This window comes from Cherax quadricarinatus, chromosome 1 (assembly GCF_038502225.1).
Source record: "Cherax quadricarinatus isolate ZL_2023a chromosome 1, ASM3850222v1, whole genome shotgun sequence".
NCBI lineage: Eukaryota > Metazoa > Arthropoda > Malacostraca > Decapoda > Parastacidae > Cherax > Cherax quadricarinatus.
Window position 1 is genome coordinate 33,182,964 of NC_091292.1, and position 25,619 is coordinate 33,208,582.

General features: G+C 40.2%; 1 protein-coding gene across 1 annotated transcript in view; it reads left to right on the top strand.

Moving 5' to 3' along the window:
* Positions 1-925: 925 nt before the first annotated feature.
* Positions 926-25,619, top strand: part of LOC128687732 (serine/threonine-protein kinase Nek7) — a gene marked incomplete at its 5' end in the record, with an annotated part of 73,402 nt that continues 48,708 nt past the window's right edge. Inside the window, 2 exon segments of the mRNA XM_070085720.1 lie at positions 926-1,052; positions 17,894-18,096. Of these exon segments, the coding sequence (XP_069941821.1) occupies positions 926-1,052; positions 17,894-18,096 (330 nt within the window).

Consider the following 25,619-nt stretch of genomic DNA (forward strand, 5'->3'; position numbering starts at 1 on the left):
ATACAACAGTTTAGAAGCATATACGTATAAAGATACGGAACATATCCCTCCAAACTGCCAATATCCCGAAACCCCTATTTTAAAGTGCAGGCATTGTACTTCCCATTTCCAGGACTCAAGTCCGGCTATATAAAAATAACCGGTTTCCCTGAATCCCTTCACTAAATATTACCCTGCTCACACTCCAACAGATTGTCAGGTCCCAAATACCATTCGTCTCCATTCACTCCTATCGAACACACTCATGCACACCTGCTGGAAGTCCAAGCCCCTCGCCCACAAAACCTTCCTTACCCCTTCCTTCCAACCTTTTTGAGGATGACCCCTACCCTGCCTTCCTTCCCCTACAGATTTAAAGGCTCTCCATGTCATTCTACTTTGATCCATTCTCTCTAAATGACCAAACCACCTCAACAACCCCTCTTCAGCCCTGACTAATACTTTTATTAACTCCACACCATCTCCTAATTTCCACACTCCGAATTTTCTGCATAATATTTACACCACACATTGCCCTTAGACAGGACATCTCCACTGCCTCCAACCACCTCCTCGCTGCTGCATTCACAACCCAAGCTTCACACCCATATAAGAGTGCTGGTACTACTATACTTTCATACATTTCTATCTTTGCCTCCATAGATAACATTTTTTGTCTCCACATATACCTCAACACACCACTCACCTTTTTTCCCTCATCAATTCTATGATTAACCTCATCCTTCATAAATCCATCCGCCGACACGTCAACTCCCAAGTATCTGAAAACATTCACTTCTTCCATACTCCTCCTCCCCATTATGATATCCAATTTTTCTTTATCTAAATCATTTGATACCCTCATCACCTTAGAAATGTCTTCATGTATTCAAGTTTCCAAACCTTGTAGCAACCTGTACATTATTAATAATGTAGCTTCTTACAGAAACTCAACCATCCGAACATCATCCAATACTTGGCATCATTCATCGAGGACAATGAACTCAACATTGTCCTAGAGTTGGCTGATGCGGGCGATCTCTCCCGTATGATTAGGCATTTCCGCAAGCAGAGTGTTCAGTGGTCAGTCGTCACGTGAGGTCACAGACCCTGAGCTGCTTTGGGGATTAGCGTGGACGGTTACAAAGCATGGCTTGCTTCTGCAGTGTTTTAAAAACTGAGTTTGGAGAGTTGAAGGAGGAGGTCTTGCTTCTCCAGGAGGAGATTAGGAGGCTGAAGGTCCACCTCAATGGGCCTGGGAGAGAGTGTGAGGTGGTTGGAGATGTGGGGAATGAGGCTTCTAGCAGTGAGGTGCAGTCTGTCTCTCACTGTGAGGAGGCTGTAGGTGGGGAGGTAGCAACGGGTACCAGCAGTGAGGTGCAGCCCAGCACCTGCTACAAGTGGCGAGTTGTTCACAGTAATGGGAGGCGCATCAGAGTAAGGAAAGTTAAGAGTGAAGATCTGAAGGTAGGAAATCGCTTCTCTGTTCTCCAGGATGAATGTACTTCAGTGGCCAGTGAAGGTAAGGGTACTACTGCCCCTGCTAATGAAGGTAAGCGCATTCTTGTGGTTGGTGACTCTCAGGTAAGATATGTTGACCGTGCTTTTTGTAATAGGAATAAGAAGATGAGAGATAGAGTGTGCTTCCCTGGAGCTGGTGTTGGGGACATTGTCAACAGACTGGATAATATCATGTCAGGTAATGGGAACAAGCCCATTATCTGTCTCAGTGCTGGTGGAAATGATATTGGGAAGGGTAGGAGAGAAGAGCTGCTAGATAAGTACAGGTCAGCTATAGATTTCATTAAGTCTAAGGGAGGGATCCCAATCATATGTAGCATCTTGCCTAGAAGGGGAGTAGGAAATGAATGGTTGTCTAGGGCAATTGGTGTAAATTGCTGGCTAGACAGATACTGCAAGGAACTTGCAATCCCATTCATTGACAACTGGAACAACTTTTATGGCAAACATGATATGTATGCAAGGGATGGGGTTCATCTCTCTGGGGCAGGGGTGGTAGCACTTGCAGACTCGATTGAGAAGGCCATTGGTGAAATGCCTATGATTTTAAACTGATGGAAGATAGAGGTATGGGTGTGTGTGGGAAACAAGCAGGTTGCAACACTAGGGTTGGAAACAGTAAATGTATAAAAGGCATTCAGCATGAAGTTATAAATAAAGACAATAGAACAGGTCAGAAAACAAAGGGGGACAGCAGAGGGCAGCAAGGGACTAGCTCCCTTAAGGTTTACTATACTAATAGCAGGAGTGTTAGAAATAAGATAGATGAGCTAAGATTAATTGCAAGTGCAGGAAACATAGATATTATTGCTATAACAGAGACCTGGCTCAATCTGAAAGATAGAGAGATGCCATCTGAATGTCACATACAAGGCTATAAATTATTCCACACTGACAGGGTCAACAGGAAAGGTGGTGGAGTAGCGATGTATGTCAGAGACAATTTAAATTGTTGTGTTAGACAAGATATTAAATTAGAAGCGTCAGCCACTGAATCTGTTTGGTTACAGCTTCTCGAGGGCCGAGAAAAACTAATTTTGGGTGTGATTTACAGGGCCCCAAATCTTGATAGGGAGTGCAGTAAACTTCTATGGGACGAAATTCGTAAGGCATCTACATACGAAAATGTTGTGCTAATGGGAGATTTCAACTATAGACAGATTGACTGGAGCAATTTGACAGGAAATTTAGAGTCGGGTGACTTTCTTGATACGATCCAGGATTGTTTTTTAAAACAGTTTGTGACAGAGCCAACTAGGGGAAATAACCTCCTTGACTTGGTTCTTGCCAGTAGGGAAACACTAATTAATAATCTTGAGGTTAATGATGAGCTTGGGGAGAGTGATCACAAATCACTCAGTTTTAACATATCATGGAATTCCCCTAATAATGGCAATCAAGTCTCCGTCCCTGACTTTCGCTTGGCTGATTTCATAGGACTGAAAAATTACTTAGGTGGGCTGAACTGGAATGACCTGACTAGGGGTCAGGTAGGTGGTGATGGTTGCCGATATGATGCTTTCCAGGGCATAGTTCTAGCTGCTCAGTCAAATTATGTTCCAAATAGGGAAATCAGATCAAACAAAAATGATCCTAAATGGATGAACAATAGATTAAAATATCTGATTGGTCAAAAGAGAGGCATATATAGGCAAATCAAAAGAGGAGAGGGGCAATTAAGAAATCGATATATTCAGTTAAAGAGAGAAATAAAAAAGGGAATTAGAAAAGCAAAAAGAGATTATGAGGTTAAAGTTGCAAGAGAATCGAAGACTAACCCAAAAGGATTCTTTCAGGTATACAGAAGTAAGATCAGGGACAAGATAGGCCCACTCAAAAGTTCCTCGGGTCAGCTCACTGACAGTGATAAGGAAATGTGTAGAATTTTTAACACATACTTCCTCTCAGTTTTTACACAGGAGGATACCAGTGATATTCCAGTAATGATAAATTATGTAGAACAGGACGATAATAAACTGTGCACTATTAGGGTCACAAGTGACATGGTCCTTAGGCAAATAGATAAATTAAAACCTAACAAATCCCCAGGCCCTGATGAACTGTATGCAAGGGTTCTAAAGGAATGTAAAGAGGAGCTTAGCACACCTTTGGCTAATCTTTTCAACATATCACTACAAACTGGCATGGTGCCAGATAAGTGGAAAATGGCAAATGTGATACCTATTTTCAAAACAGGTGACAGGTCCTTAGCTTCGAACTATAGACCAATAAGCCTAACCTCCATAGTGGGAAAATTTATGGAATCAATAATTGCCGAGGCAGTTCGTAGCCACCTTGAAAAGCATAAATTAATCAACGAATCTCAGCATGGTTTTACAAAGGGACGTTCCTGCCTTACGAATTTATTAACTTTTTTCACTAAGGTATTTGAGGAGGTAGATCATGGTAACGAATATGATATTGTGTATATGGACTTCAGTAAGGCTTTTGACAGGGTCCCACATCAGAGACTATTGAGGAAAATTAAAGCACATGGAATAGGAGGAGAAATTTTTTCCTGGATAGAGGCATGGTTGACAAATAGGCAGCAGAGAGTTTGCATAAATGGGGAGAAATCAGAGTGGGGAAGCGTCACGAGCGGTGTTCCACAGGGGTCAGTGTTGGGCCCCCTGCTGTTCACAATCTACATAAACGACATAGATGAGGGCATAAAGAGCGACATCGGCAAGTTTGCCGATGACACCAAAATAGGCCGTCGAATTCATTCTGACGAGGACATTCGAGCACTCCAGGAAGATTTGAATAGACTGATGCAGTGGTCGGAGAAGTGGCAGATGCAGTTTAATATAGACAAATGCAAAGTTCTAAATGTTGGACAGGACAATAACCATGCCACATATAAACTAAATAATGTAGATCTTAATATTACGGATTGCGAAAAAGATTTAGGAGTTCTGGTTAGCAGTAATCTGAAACCAAGACAACAGTGCATAAGTGTTCGCAATAAAGCTAATAGAATCCTTGGCTTCATATCAAGAAGCATAAATAATAGGAGTCCTCAGGTTGTTCTTCAACTCTATACATCCTTGGTTAGGCCTCATTTAGATTATGCTGCACAGTTTTGGTCACCGTATTACAGAATGGATATAAATTCTCTGGAAAATGTACAAAGGAGGATGACAAAGATGATCCCATGTATCAGAAACCTTCCCTATGAGGATAGACTAAGGGCCCTGAAACTGCACTCTCTAGAAAGACGTAGAATTAGGGGGGATATGATTGAGGTTTATAAGTGGAAGACAGGAATAAATAAAGGGGATGTAAATAGTGTGCTGATAATATCTAGCCTAGACAGGACTCGCAGCAATGGTTTTAAGTTGGAAAAATTCAGATTCAGGAGGGATATAGGAAAGTACTGGTTTGGTAATAGAGTTGTGGATGAGTGGAACAAACTCCCAAGTACCGTTATAGAGGCCAGAACGTTGTGTAGCTTTAAAAATAGGTTGGATAAATACATGAGTAGATGTGGGTGGGTGTGAGTTAGACCTGATAGCTTGTGCTAACGGGTCGGTTGCCGTGTTCCTCCCTTGAGTCAATGTGACCTGACCTGACTAGGTTGGGTGCATTGGCTTAAGCCGGTAGGGACTTGGACCTGCCTCGCATGGGCCAGTAGGCCTTCTGCAGTGTTCCTTCGTTCTTATGTTCTTATGTTCTTAAGTAGCACTTGTAGGAGGTAGTGGTTAGTTTTTTCAGGAAAACCTCTACTATTGCTCCAGCAATATTTCTAGTTAATGTATTTTATGTAAGAAAGAAAGGGAGTATTTTCAGAAAATGTGGACCCCTAGACAGGGATAATGTGGACCTTAGACAGGATAATGTAAATCTTAGATTGGGATTATGTGACCCTTAGAAGTTTTTTATTAATGTGTTAATTGGAGAGGTTTGGTTGTAGATCATGAATGCAATGTAAGTGGGAGTTATCAAAGTTTCTGTTTATGGAGGACACAGTGCCAGAGTGCTTGTGGGTGAATCAGAAGAGAAATTGATAGAGGTTGGAAGAATGTGTAAGAGAAGAAAGTTGACATTTTATCATTAACAAGAGCAAGGTGATATATTATTATTATTTTGTGGAGAAGAGCTGGACCCACAGGGTTTGGGACATAATCAGGTTCATTCCAAGAAAGGGGAGAATAGCTCAAGCTCCTTAAAAAAAGAACCCTTTACTAGCATCAAGACACGTGCCTCTTGAAGTGATCATGATGAACTTAAGCAGAAGTGTAGAAAATGGAAGACTGGAAGGAACATGTAAGAAGTGAATAAATACATTTAGAGACTTGTGAGTGGATGTGCCAGCAGATGGATGTATGAAAGACAAGGTGAGCTACAGAATTTGTAAGGGAAAGAAAGTTGCTGTAATGTTGATGGATCACTGGAAAGAAAGGAATTTTGTCAGTGAATGCAAAAGAGTGGAATGTATTGTACATACATACTTTTTTATGGATGTGAAGGTGATTTGCACATGTTGCAGTGAGGAAGCAGCCTCAGGGAGCAATAAGATCAATGTGTGACAAGAATATTGTACAGAGAGTAATAAATGAAAAAAATTGAAAATGGTGTGGTGGTGGTGGTGGTGGTGGTTTTAATAAAGATTTAATTCAAAGAGTGGAAGAGAAAATTGTTGATTTCTTTTGTTCATGTAGAAATGATGAAGGTAAAAGTTGATAAAATACACAAATAACTCACACTTAGAAGGAAAATTTGTGGCATTGTTTCGTTCCTGCTTGGACCATTGACGAGTTACAGTGTGACTTATCAGTTGTCCAAGTCAGACCAAAATGTTATGAAGTTTCCTCTCCAAATTGCAGGTTATTTATGTATTGTTCCAGCCATGGTATTGTGAATTTTTATTCTTTAGATTGATTAAAGAGGGTGTATAAATCTGGGGTGGGTGAAAGGTAGTTTAATAGATAATCACCTCTCATTTGTATGTAATCACCTCTTACCTTTTTGTAGGTAATCACCTCTTACCTATTTATGGGTTATTACCTAATACTTATTTGTAAGTAATTACAGTGGTACCCCGAGTTTTGTACAGCTCCGAACTCGAACAATTATTTAAGTGTATTATTGTAGTGCTTTTGTAAGTGTATTTTTGGGGGTCTGAAAAGGACTAATCTAGTTTACATTATTCCTTATGGGAACAAATTCGTTCAGTAACGGCACTCGAACAGCCTTCTGGAATGAATTATGGCCGAAACTCGGGGTACCACTGTACTTATTTGTAGGTAACCACCTGTTATCTATTTGTAGGTAATAACCCATAATTTATTTGTAGGTAATCATTTACTACCTATTTGTATGTAATCATCCTTTAGTGGATTTTACCCCAAAGGGCACAGGCATGATCAGGTGAAGGATCAGCTGGATTGTGATGGCTGTGGGCATGCAGGCTGCTAGCACAATTAGCCTGGTTGATTAGGCAGTCATCAGGGAAGTCTGTTCTTGTGCTGAGTCTTGAAGACTACAACTTCATCACTTGACTTTCATTGTACAAATCATTTAATGGATGGAGCTTGAACTATGTCAGGCCCCGCCTGTTCCATGATTTATTTGCAGTCGTGTTATTATGATTTTGTGAGTCATTTCAGAGTACAGGTATGGTTGTTTCTGCATACAGAGCTTAAATTCAAGTAACTTTTTCTGATTCACACTATAGATGCTGCATTATCAAGGTCACTCTTCAACAGCATGCCAAATCCCAAAAGCTCCTTCCCTGACTTTGATCAGACATGCTGATAAGATGGGGCATGAGCCAAATGTTCATGCCCCATTGCAAAACCTTCTTCAGAAACTCATTCCAACTCTTCCTCATTTGCTAACTGTACTTCCTTTTATCCCTCTAGATTTATTGCACACTCTTCATCATCTTATTTTGCTCTGTTATTTCTACTTAATTACACCTAAACAGTTTATGTTGTACTCTTTGAACTACACTCCACTTTAGAGTGCAACCACAGTAAGAGATAGTGAATGTCATTTTATTTTTTTTACCCCTAATCTTTGCCAGAGGAATAGTGTTTTGTATGCTGCTATGGAGCAATGGATCTTATTAGCTCATAAAATACTCGAGTCTCCCACTCAGACATAATACATCTTTCAAATGCTGAACTAAAGCTTTCCACTCAATAACCAGGGGTTAATCTTCTAGCCAAGCTCATTACCCATGGCAAACTATTGTTAGCTGTACTTTCCACTAAGGAACCTCATGAAACATGGTAACTTTCCAGTATCTGTAAGACAGTCAAGTCATATTTGTTAATTGCTTGATGCAAGGATATCTGAAAGGAGGGGAAAGAGGTTATTGGACCTATGGCAGCAGAGAAACTTTTCTTTTGCCATGTGGGATGTGATAGCCTCCCCAGAATAATCCCAACAGAATCCAGATGTAGAGACAGAAGTAGACTCAAGAAAAAGTAGATCACCGTAAGGCGAGAGAAGAACGTAAAGTTAACATGGGATTCATTAACTTCAAAAACCCAAGTGTGAATCATGTGGGCATTGTATGAAGCAACAGAAATTTAAGTTTAGTTATTGAACCCCCTGTACTAAACCTTGTGACTCTCAAGAGAGAGAGAGAGGGAGGGAGAGGGGATTGAGATCCAGTTTAAGGCAACAACAAGGTATCACAAATACTCATATATTGAGAATTGAAGTCCTGACAAATTCCCTACCTTCCTAAGATTAATATTAAAATATGAAGAGCATTGATACTCTGTGAGCATTGAGAAATTATTAACAGTGGCATATATGACCAGGCTTGAAAGTCTGCTTGTATGTCCCTTTAGTAATGAGGTAGATTTCTTCCAGGCCTGTCTATTAAGCTCAACTAGGCCATAAACATAATAAAAGTATTTAGTGCACTTTATGAAGTGTGCCAATCACATACGATGACTGTAAATTTCATATTCGGAAATACTAACAGAACCAGGACATTGCATAATAACAAATTTGCATACAGTATATATGACTCACAGTTCTTGCATTGAAAGTGTCTTAAACATGAGTGTCATGATAAAAATAACTCCCTTAGTAGGTACAGTAAATCCCTATTTAAAGACGATTCACCTGAAGTAATTTTGGTTAATGTCCCCCCAAAAATTCTTAAACCATTCCTCCATTAAACAACTGCCTCCCACTTGTACAACAATCAAAGACCTGGTGGCAGACTAGACCCCTCTTTTACTGATTATAATACTCCCTCATGTAACCAGATGCTAGGGCATTTCACTTCATTTTCTGACAATGCAATATCTTTCTGAATATCGCTGTAAACTCTGTGTATTAACCTTCATTAAAAAAGCTGAAATATAAGCATAGATATTTTATGTGATATAAATTTACCCTCTCTTGGAAGGAGATGGCCAATGAGTTTAGAAAAAAAAAACTTACTTGTAATCAGCTAGTATTTTCATATAAGAATTGTATGCTCTTGCTGCTGTTACCCACATTGCTTAAATGTCTGTTTCATTATTTATTGTAGTCTCTCAAGGCTTATTGCAAGCAACTTAGAAGCTTAGTTCCTTGCTTGCATTATCATATACAGTAGTTCACATTCAATATAATGTGCACTGCATCTTTGGTAGAAGTAAAATGTCTTTTGTTGGGCCCCTGGCCAGAGGTACTTAATATGTAAACTCTTCATTGTGTTTGCTGTTCAGGACCTTTCACTTTCCTGCAAACAGTTGCCATTCTTACTGTTTTCCTGTACTGACTCATTTCTTGTGAGATTTCTAATCTTATCATTGATCCATATGAGTGACTAACATGCTCTTTGCATTAAAAAGAATTGATCTAGCTGTCTTCCCACCATTGCTGTCAGTTATGTTATTCAGTGTTCATGTACTTGTGCAATAGTCACACTCGACTCTAGAAGCCCTTGTATAGTCATGCCTGATACCACCCTACAAGAATTGCCAGGTTGTACAATTGAATGATGGAATTTACTTGTTTCATAATCTGTGTGATTTGATTATACAACACTTTACTCTGAAGGTCATTTCACGGATAGCTTTGATTATTCACAGCCTTACTCGGGACTTATTATCCTTCTGCTTGGTACAAGACCCCTAAGTTGAAACCTAGCCTTAGAATTTCATCATAATATACTCATTAATTATCAATATTAAAATTAAGAAGATTTGAACAATATGTAAATAAATATGAAAATAGAAACTTTAAATTATTCACATAAGAGTGTCTTCATATTACAGTCAACCCTAGATATAACAAACATTTAAAATTATGGACAAAATATTTTTTTTTTATTAAAACATCTGCCATTTCCCATCAAGGTAGGGTGGCTTGAAAAAGAAAAAATTTCACCATCATTGACTCCATCACTGTCTTTAACACCACTCCTTCAGAGTGCAGGCACTGTACTTCCCATCTCCAAGACTCAAGACCGGCCTGCTGGTTTCCCTGAATCCCTTCATACATATTACCCTGCTCACACTCCAACAGCATATCAAGTCCTAAAAACCATTTGTCTCCATTCGCTCCTATCTAACACGCTCATGCATGCATGCTGGAAGTACAAGCCCCTCGCACACAAAACCTCCTTTACCAGCTTCCTCCACTATAGATTTATACACTCTCAAAGTCATTCTATTTTGTTTCATTCTCTCTGCATGTCCAGACCACCTCAACTACCCCTCCTCAGCCCTCTGGATAATAGTTTTGGGAATCCCGTGCCTCCTCCTAATTTCCAAACTACGAATTCTCTGCATTACATTCACACCACACATTGCCCTCAGACATGACATCTCCACTGCCTCCAGCCTTCTCCTTGTTGCAATATTCACCACCCATGCTTCCCATCCATATAAGAGCGTTAATATAACTATACTCTCACACATTTTCCTCTTTGCTTACATGGACAAAATTCTGTCTCCACAGACTCCTCAGTGCACCACTCGCCTTTTTTCCTTGCCAATTCTGTGACTCGCCTCATTTTTCATTGACCCATCTGCTGTCATGTTCACTCCCAAATGTCTGAATACATTCACCTCCTCCATACTCTCTCCCTCCAACCTGATATCCAATCTTTCATTACCTAATTTTTTTGTTATACTCATCACCTTACTCTTTCCTATATTCACTTTCAATTTTCTTCTTTTACATACCCTACCAAACTCATCCACTAACCTCTGCAGCTTGTCTTCAGAATCTCCCAAAAGCACAGTGTCATCAGCAAACAGAAACTGTGACAACTCCCACTTTGTGTTAGATTCTTTATCTTTTAACCCTAAACTTCTTGCCAATACCCGAGCATTCACTTCTCTTACAACCCCATCTATAAATATATTGAACAACCATGGTGACATCACACATCCTTGTCTAAGGCCTACTTTTACTGGGAAATAATCTCCCTCTCTCCTACATACTTTAACCTGAGCCTCATTATCCTTGTAAAAACTTCTTGCTGCTTTCAATAACCTACCTCCTATTCCATACATTTGCAACATCTGCCACATAGCTCCCCTCCCTATCCACTGTGTCATACACCTTTTCCAAATCCATAAATGCCAATAAACCACTTTACCCTTATCTAAATACTGTTCACCTATATGCTTCACTGTAAACACTTTGTCAATACAACCTTTACCCTTCTGAAAGCCTCCTTGTTCATATGCTATCCTACTCTCCATCTTACTCTTAATTCTTTCAGTGATTCTATTCAAGATTGATGGACTGAACACATCGACTCAAGGTTGAGGGACTGATTACCTCATTCTCCTCCTGTTCTTCAAGTTTCTCCTACGTATGGACTGATGAAGCCACTGTGTGGCGAAACGTTTCCTCAATAAAGATACCCAAGAGTTGCACATGTGTCTAATTTATCAACATGTCGGTTCTCTGAACCATTCATCTACAGTAATAATTCTACCATACACTTTACCAAGTATACGCAGTAGACATATTCCCCTATAATTTTTGCATTCGTTTTTCTTCTTTGCCTATGTACAAAGGAACTATGCATGCTGTCTGCCAATCCCTAGGCACTTTACCCTCTTCCATACATTTATTAAATAAAAGTACCAACCACTCCAAAACTATATCCCCATCTGCTTTTAAAATTTCTATCTTTATCCCATCAATCCCAGCTGCTTTACCCCCTTTCATTCTACCCACTGCTTCATGAACTTCCCCCACACTCACAACTTGCTCCTCCTTACTCCTACAAGATGTTAGTCCTCCTTGCCCTATACACGAAATCACAGTTTCCCTATCTTCATCAGCATTTAACAATTCCTCAACATATTCCCTCCATTTCTCTGATACCTCTAACTTTCCATTTAACCCTTTCAGAGTTTCGGCCGTACTATTACGGCTTACGCCCCAGGGTTTTTGACATACTAGCACGCCTAAATTCTAGCGCCCTCAAATCTAGTGAGAGAAAGCTGGTAGGCCTACATATTTTCTGTTGTACAGAAGTGCTGAATTCTACGAATGATAGAGTAGAAATTCTAGGCATTAAAGTTGAAAATAGGAATTTGGTAATTATCCTAGTATACAAACCACCATCGGCAACTGCTGAAGAATTCACAGATCAGTTAAGTAAGATAGATAGCTATCTGGATAGGCTAGAAAGTCCTACACCAAATATTTTACTCCTTGGAGATTTTAATCTCCCTCATGTAAAATGGAAGATGGCACAACGTAATGTTATACCAGAAATATCCCCGGGAAGCACCCTGGCTCAACAGGTACATACCAGGGAAATAATGAGGTTTTGTGAAAAGTACTCTTTAAACCAACAGGTAATTGATCCCACTAGAAATAAAAATACCCTGGATTTGATATTCACAAACAATGAGGAACTGATCAGAGACATCACAGTTTCCAAAACTATTTACTCTGATCATAACATCATAAAGGTTCAAACTAGTATTAACTCAGGGGTAGGAAACTGCATCGATAAAGTTAGAGACGGGATGTTCAGTAAGTTTAATTTTAACAACCATAGAATTAACTGGGAAAAAATAAACCAAGAGCTATCAGACATACCCTGGGAATCAGACATGAGCACCCTAAATCCCCACCAGTGCCTAGAGAAGCTGAATACAGAAGCATACAAAGTATGTATGAAACATGTACCATTGAAGAAACCCAGAGGAAGATCAGATATATAGAGAGAGTATAGGAGATATTACAGAAGAAGAAAATGGGTTGCTGAACGGCTTAAAAACACAAATATGCTACAACAGAGGAAAGATAGACTTAGCAGAGAGATCACTGAATTAGAGCAAAAACTTAGGATGTCATACCTCACAGAAGAAGTACAAAGGGAACAAAAGGCCATACAGGATATTGCAAGAAACCCAAAATATTTCTATTCCTATGCAAAATCCAAGCTAAGAACTACATGTAGAATTGGACCACTACTGAGAGGAGACTCATATACTGACGATGAACAGGAAATGAGTGAAATCCTAAAAGAACAGTATGAGTCGGTGTTCAGCAACCCACTAAATGACAGCAAGGTAGAAAATGCAGAAATATTTTTCACTCTAGAAGAAGGCCGCACGGACCAACTGACATTAGTACAAATCCCATAGATTTTGAAAAAGAAATGGAAAACATGCCCACTCACTCAGCACCTGGACCAGATTCATGGAATGCTCTATTTATAAAGAAGTGCAAAGTACCACTAGCATGAGCCCTCAGTATTCTTTGGAGAAAGAGCTTAGATCTAGGTGAAATACTGGGGGCCTTACAGAGTGCAGACATAGCTCCTTTGCACAAGGGAGGTAGTAGAGCACTAGCTAAAAATTACAGACCAGTAGCCCTAACCTCTCACATCATAAAAATCTTCGAAAGAGTGATGAGATGGCAGGTTACAAATTTCATGGGCCAGCACAACCATCATGGTTTTAGAGCAGGACGATCATGTCTGTTACAGCTGCTGAACCATTATGGCAGAATTACGGAGGCACTGGAAGACAACCAAAACACAGATGTGATTTACACAGATTTTACAAAGGCGTTTGACAAATGCAATCATGGAGTGATAGTGCACAAAATGAAGGCCATGGGCATTAAGGGGAAGGTAGGAAGATGGATTTTCTGTTTCCTAACACATAGAACACAAAAAGTAGTAGTGAACAGGGCAAGATCCAGCATCAGCGAGGTCAAAGGCTCAGTGCCCCAAGGCACTGTCCTGGCACCTCTGCTGTTCCTCATCCTCATAGCAGACATAGACAAAAACACCCAGCACACTTTTGTATCATCATTTGCAGATGACACTAAAATAAGCATGAAAGTCAGTACAGTAGAGGACACTGAAAAAGTACAGGAAGACATAAACAGGGTTTTCCAGTGGGCAGTGGAAAACAACATGACGTTCAATGGTGATAAGTTCCAGCTGCTTAGGTATGGAAAGAATGAAGAACTCAAAAGGAGCACTATATAGAAAACTCAAGAGGGTCACCAAATAGAACGTAAGGAACACGTAAAAGACCTAGGAATAATTATGTCAGCAGACCTTTCTTTTAAAGACCAAAACAAGACAAAGATCACGACAGCCAGGAAGATTACAGGGTGGGTATTGAGAACTTTCAAAACAAGGGAAACAATGCCGATGGTGACACTCTTCAAATCGCTAGTGCTCCCTCACTTAGAATATTGCTCAGTGCTGACGGCCCCGTCCAGGACAGGAGAAATATTGGAGCTGGAACAAATACAGAGCTCATTTACGGCTCACATTGAGCCAGTAAAGCACCTAAACTACTGGGAATGCCTGCAAGTCTTGAACATGTACTCATTGGAGCAGAGGAGAGAGAGGTACATGATAATATATACCTGGAAGGTACTCAAGGGCTTGGTCCCAGATCTGCACACTGCCATAACAACATACTGGAGTGAGAGATATGGGAGGAAGTGTAAAATAAACCCAGTGAGGAGCAGGGGTGCAGTGGGGACAATAAGGGAACACTGTATCAACATCCGGGGTCCCAGACTTTTCAACATCTTACCAGAAGATATCAGAAACACTGCTGGAACAAGTGTTGAAGCCTTCAGGAAGAAACTAGACAAGTATCTTCACCAGGTGCCAGATCAACCAGGCTGTGATGGATACGTGGGGCAGCAGCCCTCCAGCAGCAACAGCTTGGTTGACCAGGCGAGCACCAGACAAGTCTGGCCCATGGCTGTGCTCAGAGAGTAGATATACTCTCGAAATTCTTCAAAGGTATATCAAAATTATGAAAGAATGGGTCTATGTGGTCAGTGTGCCTTGTATAAAAAAAATCCTGCAGCATGTAGTGCGTAATGAGAAAAAAAAACTTTGACCGTGTTTTTGGATTAAAACAGTGACTTTGCACTGTATTTTCGTATGGTATTTATTGTTGTATTCTAGTTTTCCTGGTCTCATTTTATAGAATGGAAGACATATTACAGAAATTGAGATGATTTTGACTGGTTTTACAATGAAAAGTACCTTGAAATTGAGCTCAAAGTAGCAGAAATGTTCGATTTTTACCAAAGTTCAAAAGTAAACAAATCATGCCAAGCATCCAATACAGGTCAACTGGTGAGTCTACTATTCTTTCACAAGTGCGCTGATATTATTTGTACCATTTCTACACTACAGTAAATCTTCTATCTTTTGTAAGAATAAAAATTCAAAGTGGAAAGCCAAAGAAATATAAGAGGGGCCTGGAGATGTGACTAACGAACAGAGAACTTGTTATTTTAGTGCCAGGAATGTCTTTCTTGTTTATTCTGGACCCTATTCGGAAATTGGCATCTTTTGAAATTTGTGTGAAATTGGCAAAATTGCTAAATTCTGACCACTGTATTGGATAGTTGAAATCGATAAATGGGTGGTTTCTTGTACTCATTCGATAGAGAAAATGGAGTTCTAGCGAAATAGTTATGATTTTTGTCGACTAGTACACTGGAATTGGCCGAAAATAGGGCTCAAAGTGGGCGAAATCGCCAATGCGTAAACATCGTCGAGACCGCTGACTTCGCGAAAGCATAATTCCCTAAGTTTTCCATCAAATTTCATACTTTTGGTGTCATTATGATCAGGAAAAGATTCTCTATCTTTTCATAAGAAAAAATAATTTTTTTTTTTAAATTTGGGGACCCTGAGAACAAGTCTTGGAGAGGGCCTGGGGACCCTGAAAGGATTAATAACTCTCCTATTCTATTTTTAACATTCAAATCCTTTTGTTTGCTAGACTTCCTCAACTTATTAATCTCCAAAACTTTTTCTTATTTTCAATAAAATTTATTGATAACCTCTCACCCACTCTCTCATTTGCTCTCTTTTTCTCTCTATATCTCTCTCTATATCTCTCTCTATATCTCTCTCTATATCTCTCTCTATATCTATCTCTATATCTATCTCTATATCTATCTCTCTCTCTCTCTCTCTATCTCTCTCTCTCTCTCTCTCTCTCTCTCTCTCTCTCTCTCTCTCTCTCTCTCTCTCTCTCTCTCTCTCTCTCTCTCTCTCCTCTACACTTCTATCTTCTCCAGGTGCATACACACTTATTATTTCCCACTTTTTGCATCCAGCCCTTATTTTAATCCACATTATCCTTGAATTTATACATTTATATTCCCTGTTCTCCTTCCATAACTGATCCTTCAACATTATTGCTACCCCTTCCTTAGCTCTAACTCTCAGATACTCCTGACTTAATCCCATTTTTTTCTCCCCACTGAAATTCATGTACCCCCTTCAGCTTTGTTTTGCTTAGAGCTAGGACATCTAACTTCTTTTCATTCATAACATTAGCAATCATCGCTTTTCTATCATCCGCACTACATCCATGCACATTCAAGCATCCCAGTTTTATAAAGTTTTCTTCTTCACTTTTTTAGTATTTTCTACAGTAGAAGGGGTTACTAGCCCATTACTCCCAGCATTTTAGTTGCCTCATACGACACACATGGCTTACGGAGGAAAGATTCTTTTCTACTTCCCCATCGAGAATAGAAAAAATAAAGAAGAACAAGAACTATTAAGAAAAAAAAAAAGAAAAATCTAGGTGTGTGTGTATATATATGCATGTGCATGCCTGTGTAATGTGACTTAAGTGTAAGTAGAAGTAGCAAGATATACCAGTTATCCAGCATGTTTATGAGATAGAAAAAAGAACACCAGGAATCCTACCATTATGTAAAACAGTTACAGGTTTCTTTTTCACACTCACTTGGCAGGATGGTAGTACCTCACTGGGTGGTTGCTTTCTACCAACTTACTCCCTTCAAAATATACTAGTTAAATTATACTTTTATCTACTTTATTATCAATGTTTATTGCAATATACCTTTAAATTATGTCCATAGTATCATATTTATACAGTTTTTCCTCATTATTAGTCTCTTACATCAATGGCTTATTTCTGCTGATTACAGAGTTCTACCGTACTGATAGTCCAACAACTTTTGATCATTTTTCCCAGATGTGAGAAAATACATCAACTACACATCAGACATCATCTTCAGCGCCCTGCTATGCTTTTTCTGGCCTTTCTGATAGTCCCCCCACCTTTAATTCAGTGTCTCTGATGGTGTAACTCATACTGATAAACTTCACCAAATGCAACAACTTCTTTCTTCAGTTGTCCTTTCTTCAACATCTCTGCCTCCCCAATCTACTTCACTAGTCTGGTGGTCTGGTGGCTAAAGCTCCCGCTTCACACACGGAGGGCCCGGGTTCGATTCCCGGCGGGTGGAAATTCCGACACGTTTCCTTACACCTATTGTCCTGTTCACCTAGCAGCAAATAGGTACCTGGGTGTTAGTCGACTGGTGTGGGTCGCATCCTGGGGGACAAGATTAAGGACCCCAATGGAAATAAGTTAGACAGTCCTCGATGACGCACTGACTTTCTTGGGTTATCCTGGGTGGCTAACCCTCCGGGGTTAAAAATCCGAACAAAATCTTATCTTATCTTATCTTATCTTACCCTTCAGTGACCTACATGTACAGTACTTAGTAATTCCCAAGAATAACATTAATCTAACAAATACAGTCCTTTAAATTGATAATGTATTGTACAGTGTATAGTGGTCTGTTTTGTATGCTCTCATGGAAGATATGACATTTACAGTTCTTGAAGCTTAATTAATATATATTCTTGAAATTTACTGACATTTTAGGGACAAAATGGTTTAAATCACAGTGCAGGTACCTGTTTATTTTTAATATTCTACATGTAATGTGTCTGCAGTAATTAGTGCAGTTTTAAATGCAAAAAAAAAAAAAACTGTTTTAGAAATATGTATATGTAATTTGGCTTTAAGGTTACTGTGCCTTTACAAATATTTCTGGTGAAATGACAGAGTCTGTTATTTTGTTTGAAAATAGGATTAATAGATCATTAGCAGATACTATATTTTCTAATTATATGCAGACATCAAGCCAGCGAATGTGTTCATCACTGCCCAGGGCGTGGTGAAGTTAGGAGACCTGGGCCTGGGAAGGTTCTTCAGCTCCAAGACAACAGCAGCACATTCACTTGTTGGCACACCATACTACATGAGCCCAGAGAGGATCCATGAACATGGCTACAACTTTAAGAGTGATATCTGGTCCTTAGGATGTTTACTGTATGAGGTATGAAGTTTTCTAGGCCATTTGCATCATTTATGAGGTACTGTTTAGTTCTTCAATAACTTCTGAAATGCTGACATCAAGACCAGATATTAACCCATTAACTGTCCAAACGTATAGGTCTACGTTCTCTCACCCAGCGCTCCAAATATTTTGAAAAAAAATCTTTTTTTTTTTTTTTTAATTGAAGAGGCAATTTTTTGTGTAATAAGACCAAAAAGCAATTTTACTGTCAGTACTTACCGAGATATAAGACCATGAAGTTGACACTGGCTGCTCACCTGACAGCAACATGACTCCTGTCGCTTGCAGAAGTGGTGCCGATATACCTTTTTTCCTCTTGTTTTTTAATATATATAATTTTTAAGTTCTGATAATTACAATTTGTAGTAGTTCTTGTGATTTCATAGCCAATGTTTGTTCTAACACTAATATTAGGTACTGAAATATTAGGTACTGAAATAGTACTCAAATAGTCACAAACACACTGACAGGTGAACATTTTTACCTGCCTTGGTCTAGCACTGTTTTAGACATGCTGGAGTATATATGAAACTCCTTGAAGCAATGTGTAAGACGATTGTCACTCCACTGCTGACAGTGCAGTGACACTTGATGATTGTGCACTGCCTTGGGTTTGTTTATTTTCACTGCTACATATCTATCTGTCTATCTGTTTGTCTGTCTGTCTATTTGTCAGTCTCTGCTTATTTGTCTGCCTGTATGTCTGTCTTCGTGTCTCAGAACCAACAGGTATTACACACGTTGCAGAGGATGCAAAGTCATCACGTCTGATTCCTGAACAAGCGAAAATGCATATTACTGGCCAGTCATACTTATTATGCCTTATATCTACAAATACAATATTGCATTTCGTCTGGATTTTTTTGGGTTATCCTAGGTAAGTTACGCTATGTATAATAACTATTTATGTGTATCTGTGAGATGGAGACAGAGACAGAGATAGACATAGACAGACAGAGATACAGAGACAGGCAGCCAAAGTCAGTCAGCCACCTGGCCAGCCAGCCACCCAGCCACCCAGCCTGCCAGCCAAACACATATTACACATGTTCCAGAATTGTTTCTCTTTACTTAGGGCATAGGTTATAGGACATTCTGGGAGGATGACACTACCATGGTATCAGAATGGAAAGGATGTTGCACAAATGTTGCACATGGGTTATAGTGTGGGCCAGCAGGCCTGCTGTTGGCCCACACTAGGCAGGTCCTTCACAGTCCATCCCACTATCAAAATATTTGCCCAACCTAGTTTTCAGTGCTACTCAACAAATAAGCTTTGATAATTCCATTCACTCATGTGCAAGTCCCATCCAAATCCAAACCCTCTCACCCATGTATTTATCCAACCTAAATTTGAAACTACCCAAGGTTTTAGCTTCAATAACCCTATTTGGCAGACTGTTCCACTCATCAACTACTCTATTACCAAACCAGTACTTTCCTATTTCCTATAGCCTTTCAAAATCAGTTACCTCAGTATATGTGATTTTTTTTTTTTTTTTTTTTTTATCACACTGGCCGATTCCCACCAAGGCAGGGTGGCCCGAAAAAGAAAAACTTTCACCATCATTCACTCCATCACTGTCTTGCCAGAAGGGTGCTTTACACTACAGTTTTTAAACTGCAACATTCACACCCCTCCTTCAGAGTGCAGGCACTGTACTTCCCATCTCCAGGACTCAAGTCCGGCCTGCCGGTTTCCCTGAATCCCTTCATAAATGTTACTTTGCTCACACTCCAACAGCACGTCAAGTATTAAAAACCATTTGTCTCTTGACGTGCTGTTGGAGTGTGAGCAAAGTAACATTTATGAAGGGATTCAGGGAAACCGGCAGGCCGGACTTGAGTCCTGGAGATGGGAAGTACAGTGCCTGCACTCTGAAGGAGGGGTGTGAATGTTGCAGTTTAAAAACTGTAGTGTAAAGCACCCTTCTGGCAAGACAGTGATGGAGTGAATGATGGTGAAAGTTTTTCTTTTTTGGGCCACCCTGCCTTGGTGGGAATCGGCCAGTGTGATAAAAAAAAAAAAAAAAAAAAAAAAAAAAAAAAAAAAAAAAAAAATCACATATACTGAGGTAACTGATTTTGAAAGGCTATAGGAAATAGGAAAGTACTGGTTTGGTAATAGAGTAGTTGATGAGTGGAACAGTCTGCCAAATAGGGTGATTTTACTAGTGAGAATTAGCCACCTTATTTTATGTATTTTTCTTAAATTAATATTACTTACTTAAAATTTGTTTACCCCTTTGAGGGTTGAGAGGCCTTCTCCCAAACTCGTTCTCAGGGTCGAAAAATTTTTGAAAAAAAAAATGATTTTTTCTTATGAAGTGGTAGAGAATCTATTTTCGATCATAATGACACCAAAAGTATGAAATTTGATGGAAAACTTAGGGAATTATGCTCTCACAAAGTTAGTGGCCTCAAAGTGGGCGATTTCGCCCACTTTGAGCCCTATTTTCGGCCATTTCCAATGTTGCAGTTGACTAAAATCATAGCTATTTCCCTAGAACTCCATTGAGTACAAGAATCCGCCCATTTACCGATTTCAACTACCCAATAAAGTGGTCAGAAATTGGCAATTTCACACAAATTTCAAAAGATGCCAATTTCAAAATAGGGTCCAGAATATACAAGACAGACATTCATGGCAATAAAATAACATTTTATCTGTTCATTAGTCACGTCTCTAGGCCCCTCTTACATTACTTTTGCTTTCCACTTTGAATTTTTATTCTCACAGAAAATAGAAGTTTTTCTGTTATGTATACTACTACATCTTTGTAAATCGGCATAAATTATATCAGCGCACTTGTGAAAGAATATTAGACTCTCCAGTTGATGTGTATTGGACACGTGGCTTGATTTGTTTACTCTTGAACATCGGCAAAAATCGATCATTTCCGCTTCTTTGAGCTCAATTTCAAGGTACTTGTCATTATGAAACCAATCAAAATCATCTCTAATTCTATAATATATCTTCCATTCTATCAAATGAGACCAAGGAAACGAGAATACAACCCTAAATACCAAACGAAAATACACTAGAAATTTGCTGTTTTAAACCAAAAACACAGTCAAAGTTTTTTATTTTCTCATTATGCAAAGTGTGCTTCAGAATTTTTTTTATACTGCACACACTGACCTCACAGACCCATTGTTTCATGCGTAGGCCTGCCAGCTTCCTTCCACTAGATTTGAAGGCGCTAGAATTTAGGCGTACAGGTACGTGACCTACCCTGGCTGCAATGACATACTTGTACATGACCGACCCTCAAAGGTTTAATAAATACTATCTGTCCATTTTGCAACCCCATTTTTTAAATACCATTAATTGTTATTACTTGCTAAAAATTTGTTTAATACCATAATTACTATCAATCCATTTTACTTTTGTACACTTTTTTTTTTATTTATTTTTTATTATCACACTGGCCGATTCCCACCAAGGCAGGGTGGCCCGAAAAAGAAAAACTTTCACCATCATTCACTCCATCACTGTCTTGCCAGAAGGGTGCTTTACACTACAGTTTTTAAACTGCAACATTAACACCCCTCCTTCAGAGTACAGGCACTGTACTTCCCATCTCCAGGACTCAAGTCCGGCCTGCCGGTTTCCCCTGAACCCCTTCATAAATGTTACTTTGCTCACACTCCAACAGCACGTCAAGTATTAAAAACCATTTGTCTCCATTCACTCCTATCAAACACGCTCATGCATACCTGCTGGAAGTCCAAGCCCCTCGCACACAAAACCTCCTTTACCCCCTCTCTCCAACCTTTCCTAGGGCGACCCCTACCCCGCCTTCCTTCCACTACAGACTGATACACTCTTGAAGTCATTCTGTTTCGCTCCATTCTCTCTACATGTCTGAACCACCTCAACAACCCTTCCTCAGCCCTCTGGACAACAGTTTTGGTAATCCCGCACCTCCTCCTAACTTCCAAACTACGAATTCTCTGCATTATATTCACACCACACATTGCCCTCAGACATGACATCTCCACTGCCTCCAGCCTTCTCCTCGCTGCAACATTCATCACCCATGCTTCACACCCATATAAGAGCGTTGGTAAAACTATACTCTCATACATTCCCCTCTTTGCCTCCAAGGACAAAGTTCTTTGTCTCCACAGACTCCTAAGTGCACCACTCACTCTTTTTCCCTCATCAATTCTATGATTCACCTCATCTTTCATAGACCCATCCGCTGACACTTTTTACATATTATTAATTACCATTACTTGCTAAAAACTTGTTTTATTGCCACATTTACTGTCAGTCCATTCTACTTTATGCAATTAATCATTTTATTTTCTTAGTGTAGTTCTTTACTTTTAACCCTTAAACTGTCCAAACATAGATCTACGTTCACGTGCGTAGCGTTCCGACCTTGATTTTCCCCATTTGAAAGCATGTAAAAAAACGTAGATCTACATTTGGAGCCCCCTGTACGTGGACGTAGATCTACGTTTGGACAGTTTAAAGGTTAAATACTTTATATTGCCTTTATAAGCTCTGAAATTACTACCAGTGCAATATTGAATCGTAATACCTGGAGTTTACCTGGAGAGAGTTCCGGGGGTCAACGCCCCCACGGCCCGGTCTGTGACCAGGCCTCCTGGTGGATCAGAGCCTGATCAACCAGGCTGTTGCTGCTGGCTGCACGCAAACCAATGTACGAGCCACATCCCGGCTGATCAGGAACTGACTTTAGGTGCTTGTCCAGTGCCAGCTTGAAGACTGCCAGGGGTCTGTTGGTAATCCCCCTTATGTGTGCTGGGAGGCAGTTGAACAGCCTCGGGCCCCTGACACTTATTGTATGGTCTCTTAACGTGCTAGTGACACCCCTGCTTTTCATTGGGGAGATGGTGCATCGTCTGCCAAGTCTTTTGCTTTCGTAGTGAGTGATTTTCGTGTGCAAGTTCGGTACTAGTCCCTCTAGGATTTTCCAGGTGTATATAATCATGTATCTCTCCCTCCTGCGTTCCAGGGAATACAGGTTTAGGAAATTCAAGCGCTCCCAGTAATTGAGGTGTTTTATCTCCGTTATGCGCGCCGTGAAAGTTCTCTGTACATTTTCAAGGTCGGCAATTTCACCTGCCTTGAAAGGTGCTGTTAGTGTGCAGCAATATTCCAGCCTAGATAGAACAAGTGACCTGAAGAGTGTCATCATGGGCTTGGCCTCCCTAGTTTTGAAGGTTCTCATTATCCATCCTGTCATTTTTCTAGCAGATGCGATTGATACAATGTTATGGTCATTGAAGGTGAGATCCTCCGACATGATCACTCCCAGGTCTTTGACGTTGGTGTTTCGCTCTATTTTGTGGCCAGAATTTGTTTTGTACTCTGATGAAGATTTAATTTCCTCATGTTTACCATCTTGTAGGAGTGAGGAAGAGCAAGTTGTGAGTGTGGGGGAAGTTCGTGAGGCAGTAGGTAAAATGAAAGGGGGTAAGGCAGCCGGGATTGATGGGATAAAGATAGAAATGTTAAAAGCAGGTGGGGATATAGTTTTGGAGTGGTTGGTGCAATTATTTAATAAATGTATGGAAGAGGGTAAGGTACCTAGGGATTGGCAGAGAGCATGCATAGTTCCTTTGTATAAAGGCAAAGGGGATAAAAGAGAGTGCAAAAATTATAGGGGGATAAGTCTGCTGAGTATACCTGGTAAAGTGTATGGTAGAGTTATTATTGAAAGAATTAAGAGTAAGACGGAGAATAGGATAGCAGATGAACAAGGAGGCTTTAGGAAAGGTAGGGGGTGTGTGGACCAGGTGTTTACAGTGAAACATATAAGTGAACAGTATTTAGATAAGGCTAAAGAGGTCTTTGTGGCATTTATGGATTTGGAAAAGGCGTATGACAGGGTGGATAGGGGGGCAATGTGGCAGATGTTGCAAGTGTATGGTGTAGGAGGTAGGTTACTGAAAGCAGTGAAGAGTTTTTACGAGGATAGTGAGGCTCAAGTTAGAGTATGTAGGAAAGAGGGAAATTATTTCCCAGTAAAAGTAGGCCTTAGACAAGGATGTGTGATGTCACCGTGGTTGTTTAATATATTTATAGATGGGGTTGTAAGAGAAGTAAATGCGAGGGTCTTGACAAGAGGCGTGGAGTTAAAAGATAAAGAATCACACACAAAGTGGGAGTTGTCACAGCTGCTCTTTGCTGATGACACTGTGCTCTTGGGAGATTCTGAAGAGAAGTTGCAGAGATTGGTGGATGAATCTGGTAGGGTGTGCAAAAGAAGAAAATTAAAGGTGAATACAGGAAAGAGTAAGGTTATGAGGATAACAAAAAGATTAGGTGATGAAAGATTGAATATCAGATTGGATGGAGAGAGTATGGAGGAGGTGAATGTATTCAGATATTTGGGAGTGGACGTGTCAGCGGATGGGTCTATGAAAGATGAGGTGAATCATAGAATTGATGAGGGAAAAAGAGTGAGTGGTGCACTTAGGAGTCTGTGGAGACAAAGAACTTTGTCCTTGGAGGCAAAGAGGGGAATGTATGAGAGTATAGTTTTACCAACGCTCTTATATGGGTGTGAAGCATGGGTGATGAATGTTGCAGCGAGGAGAAGGCTGGAGGCAGTGGAGATGTCATGTCTGAGGGCAATGTGTGGTGTGAATATAATGCAGAGAATTCGTAGTTTGGAAGTTAGGAGGAGGTGCGGGATTACCAAAACTGTTGTCCAGAGGGCTGAGGAAGGGTTGTTGAGGTGGTTCGGACATGTAGAGAGAATGGAGCGAAACAGAATGACTTCAAGAGTGTATCAGTCTGTAGTGGAAGGAAGGCGGGGTAGGGGTCGGCCTAGGAAAGGTTGGAGAGAGGGGGTAAAGGAGGTTTTGTGTGCGAGGGGCTTGGACTTCCAGCAGGTATGCATGAGCGTGTTTGATAGGAGTGAATGGAGACAAATGGTTTTTAATACTTGACGTGCTGTTGGAGTGTGAGCAAAGTAACATTTATGAAGGGGTTCAGGGAAACCGGCAGGCCGGACTTGAGTCCTGGAGATGGGAAGTACAGTGCCTGCACTCTGAAGGAGGGGTGTTAATGTTGCAGTTTAAAAACTGTAGTGTAAAGCACCCTTCTGGCAAGACAGTGATGGAGTGAATGATGGTGAAAGTTTTTCTTTTTCGGGCCACCCTGCCTTGGTGGGAATCGGCCAGTGTGATAATAAAAAAAAAAAAAAAAAAAAAAAAAATGTTTACCATATCTGAGTAATTGAAATTTCTCATCGTTGAACTTCATATTGTTTTCTGCAGCCCACTGAAAGATTTGGTTGATGTCCGCCTGGAGCCTTGCAGTGTCTGCAATGGAAGACACTGTCATGCAGATTCGGGTGTCATCTGCAAAGGAAGACACGGTGCTGTGGCTGACATCCTTGTCTATGTCGGATATGAGGATGAGGAACAAGATGGGAGCGAGTACTGTGCCTTGTGGAACAGAGCTTTTCACCGTAGCTGCCTCGGACTTTACTCTGTTGACGACTACTCTCTGTGTT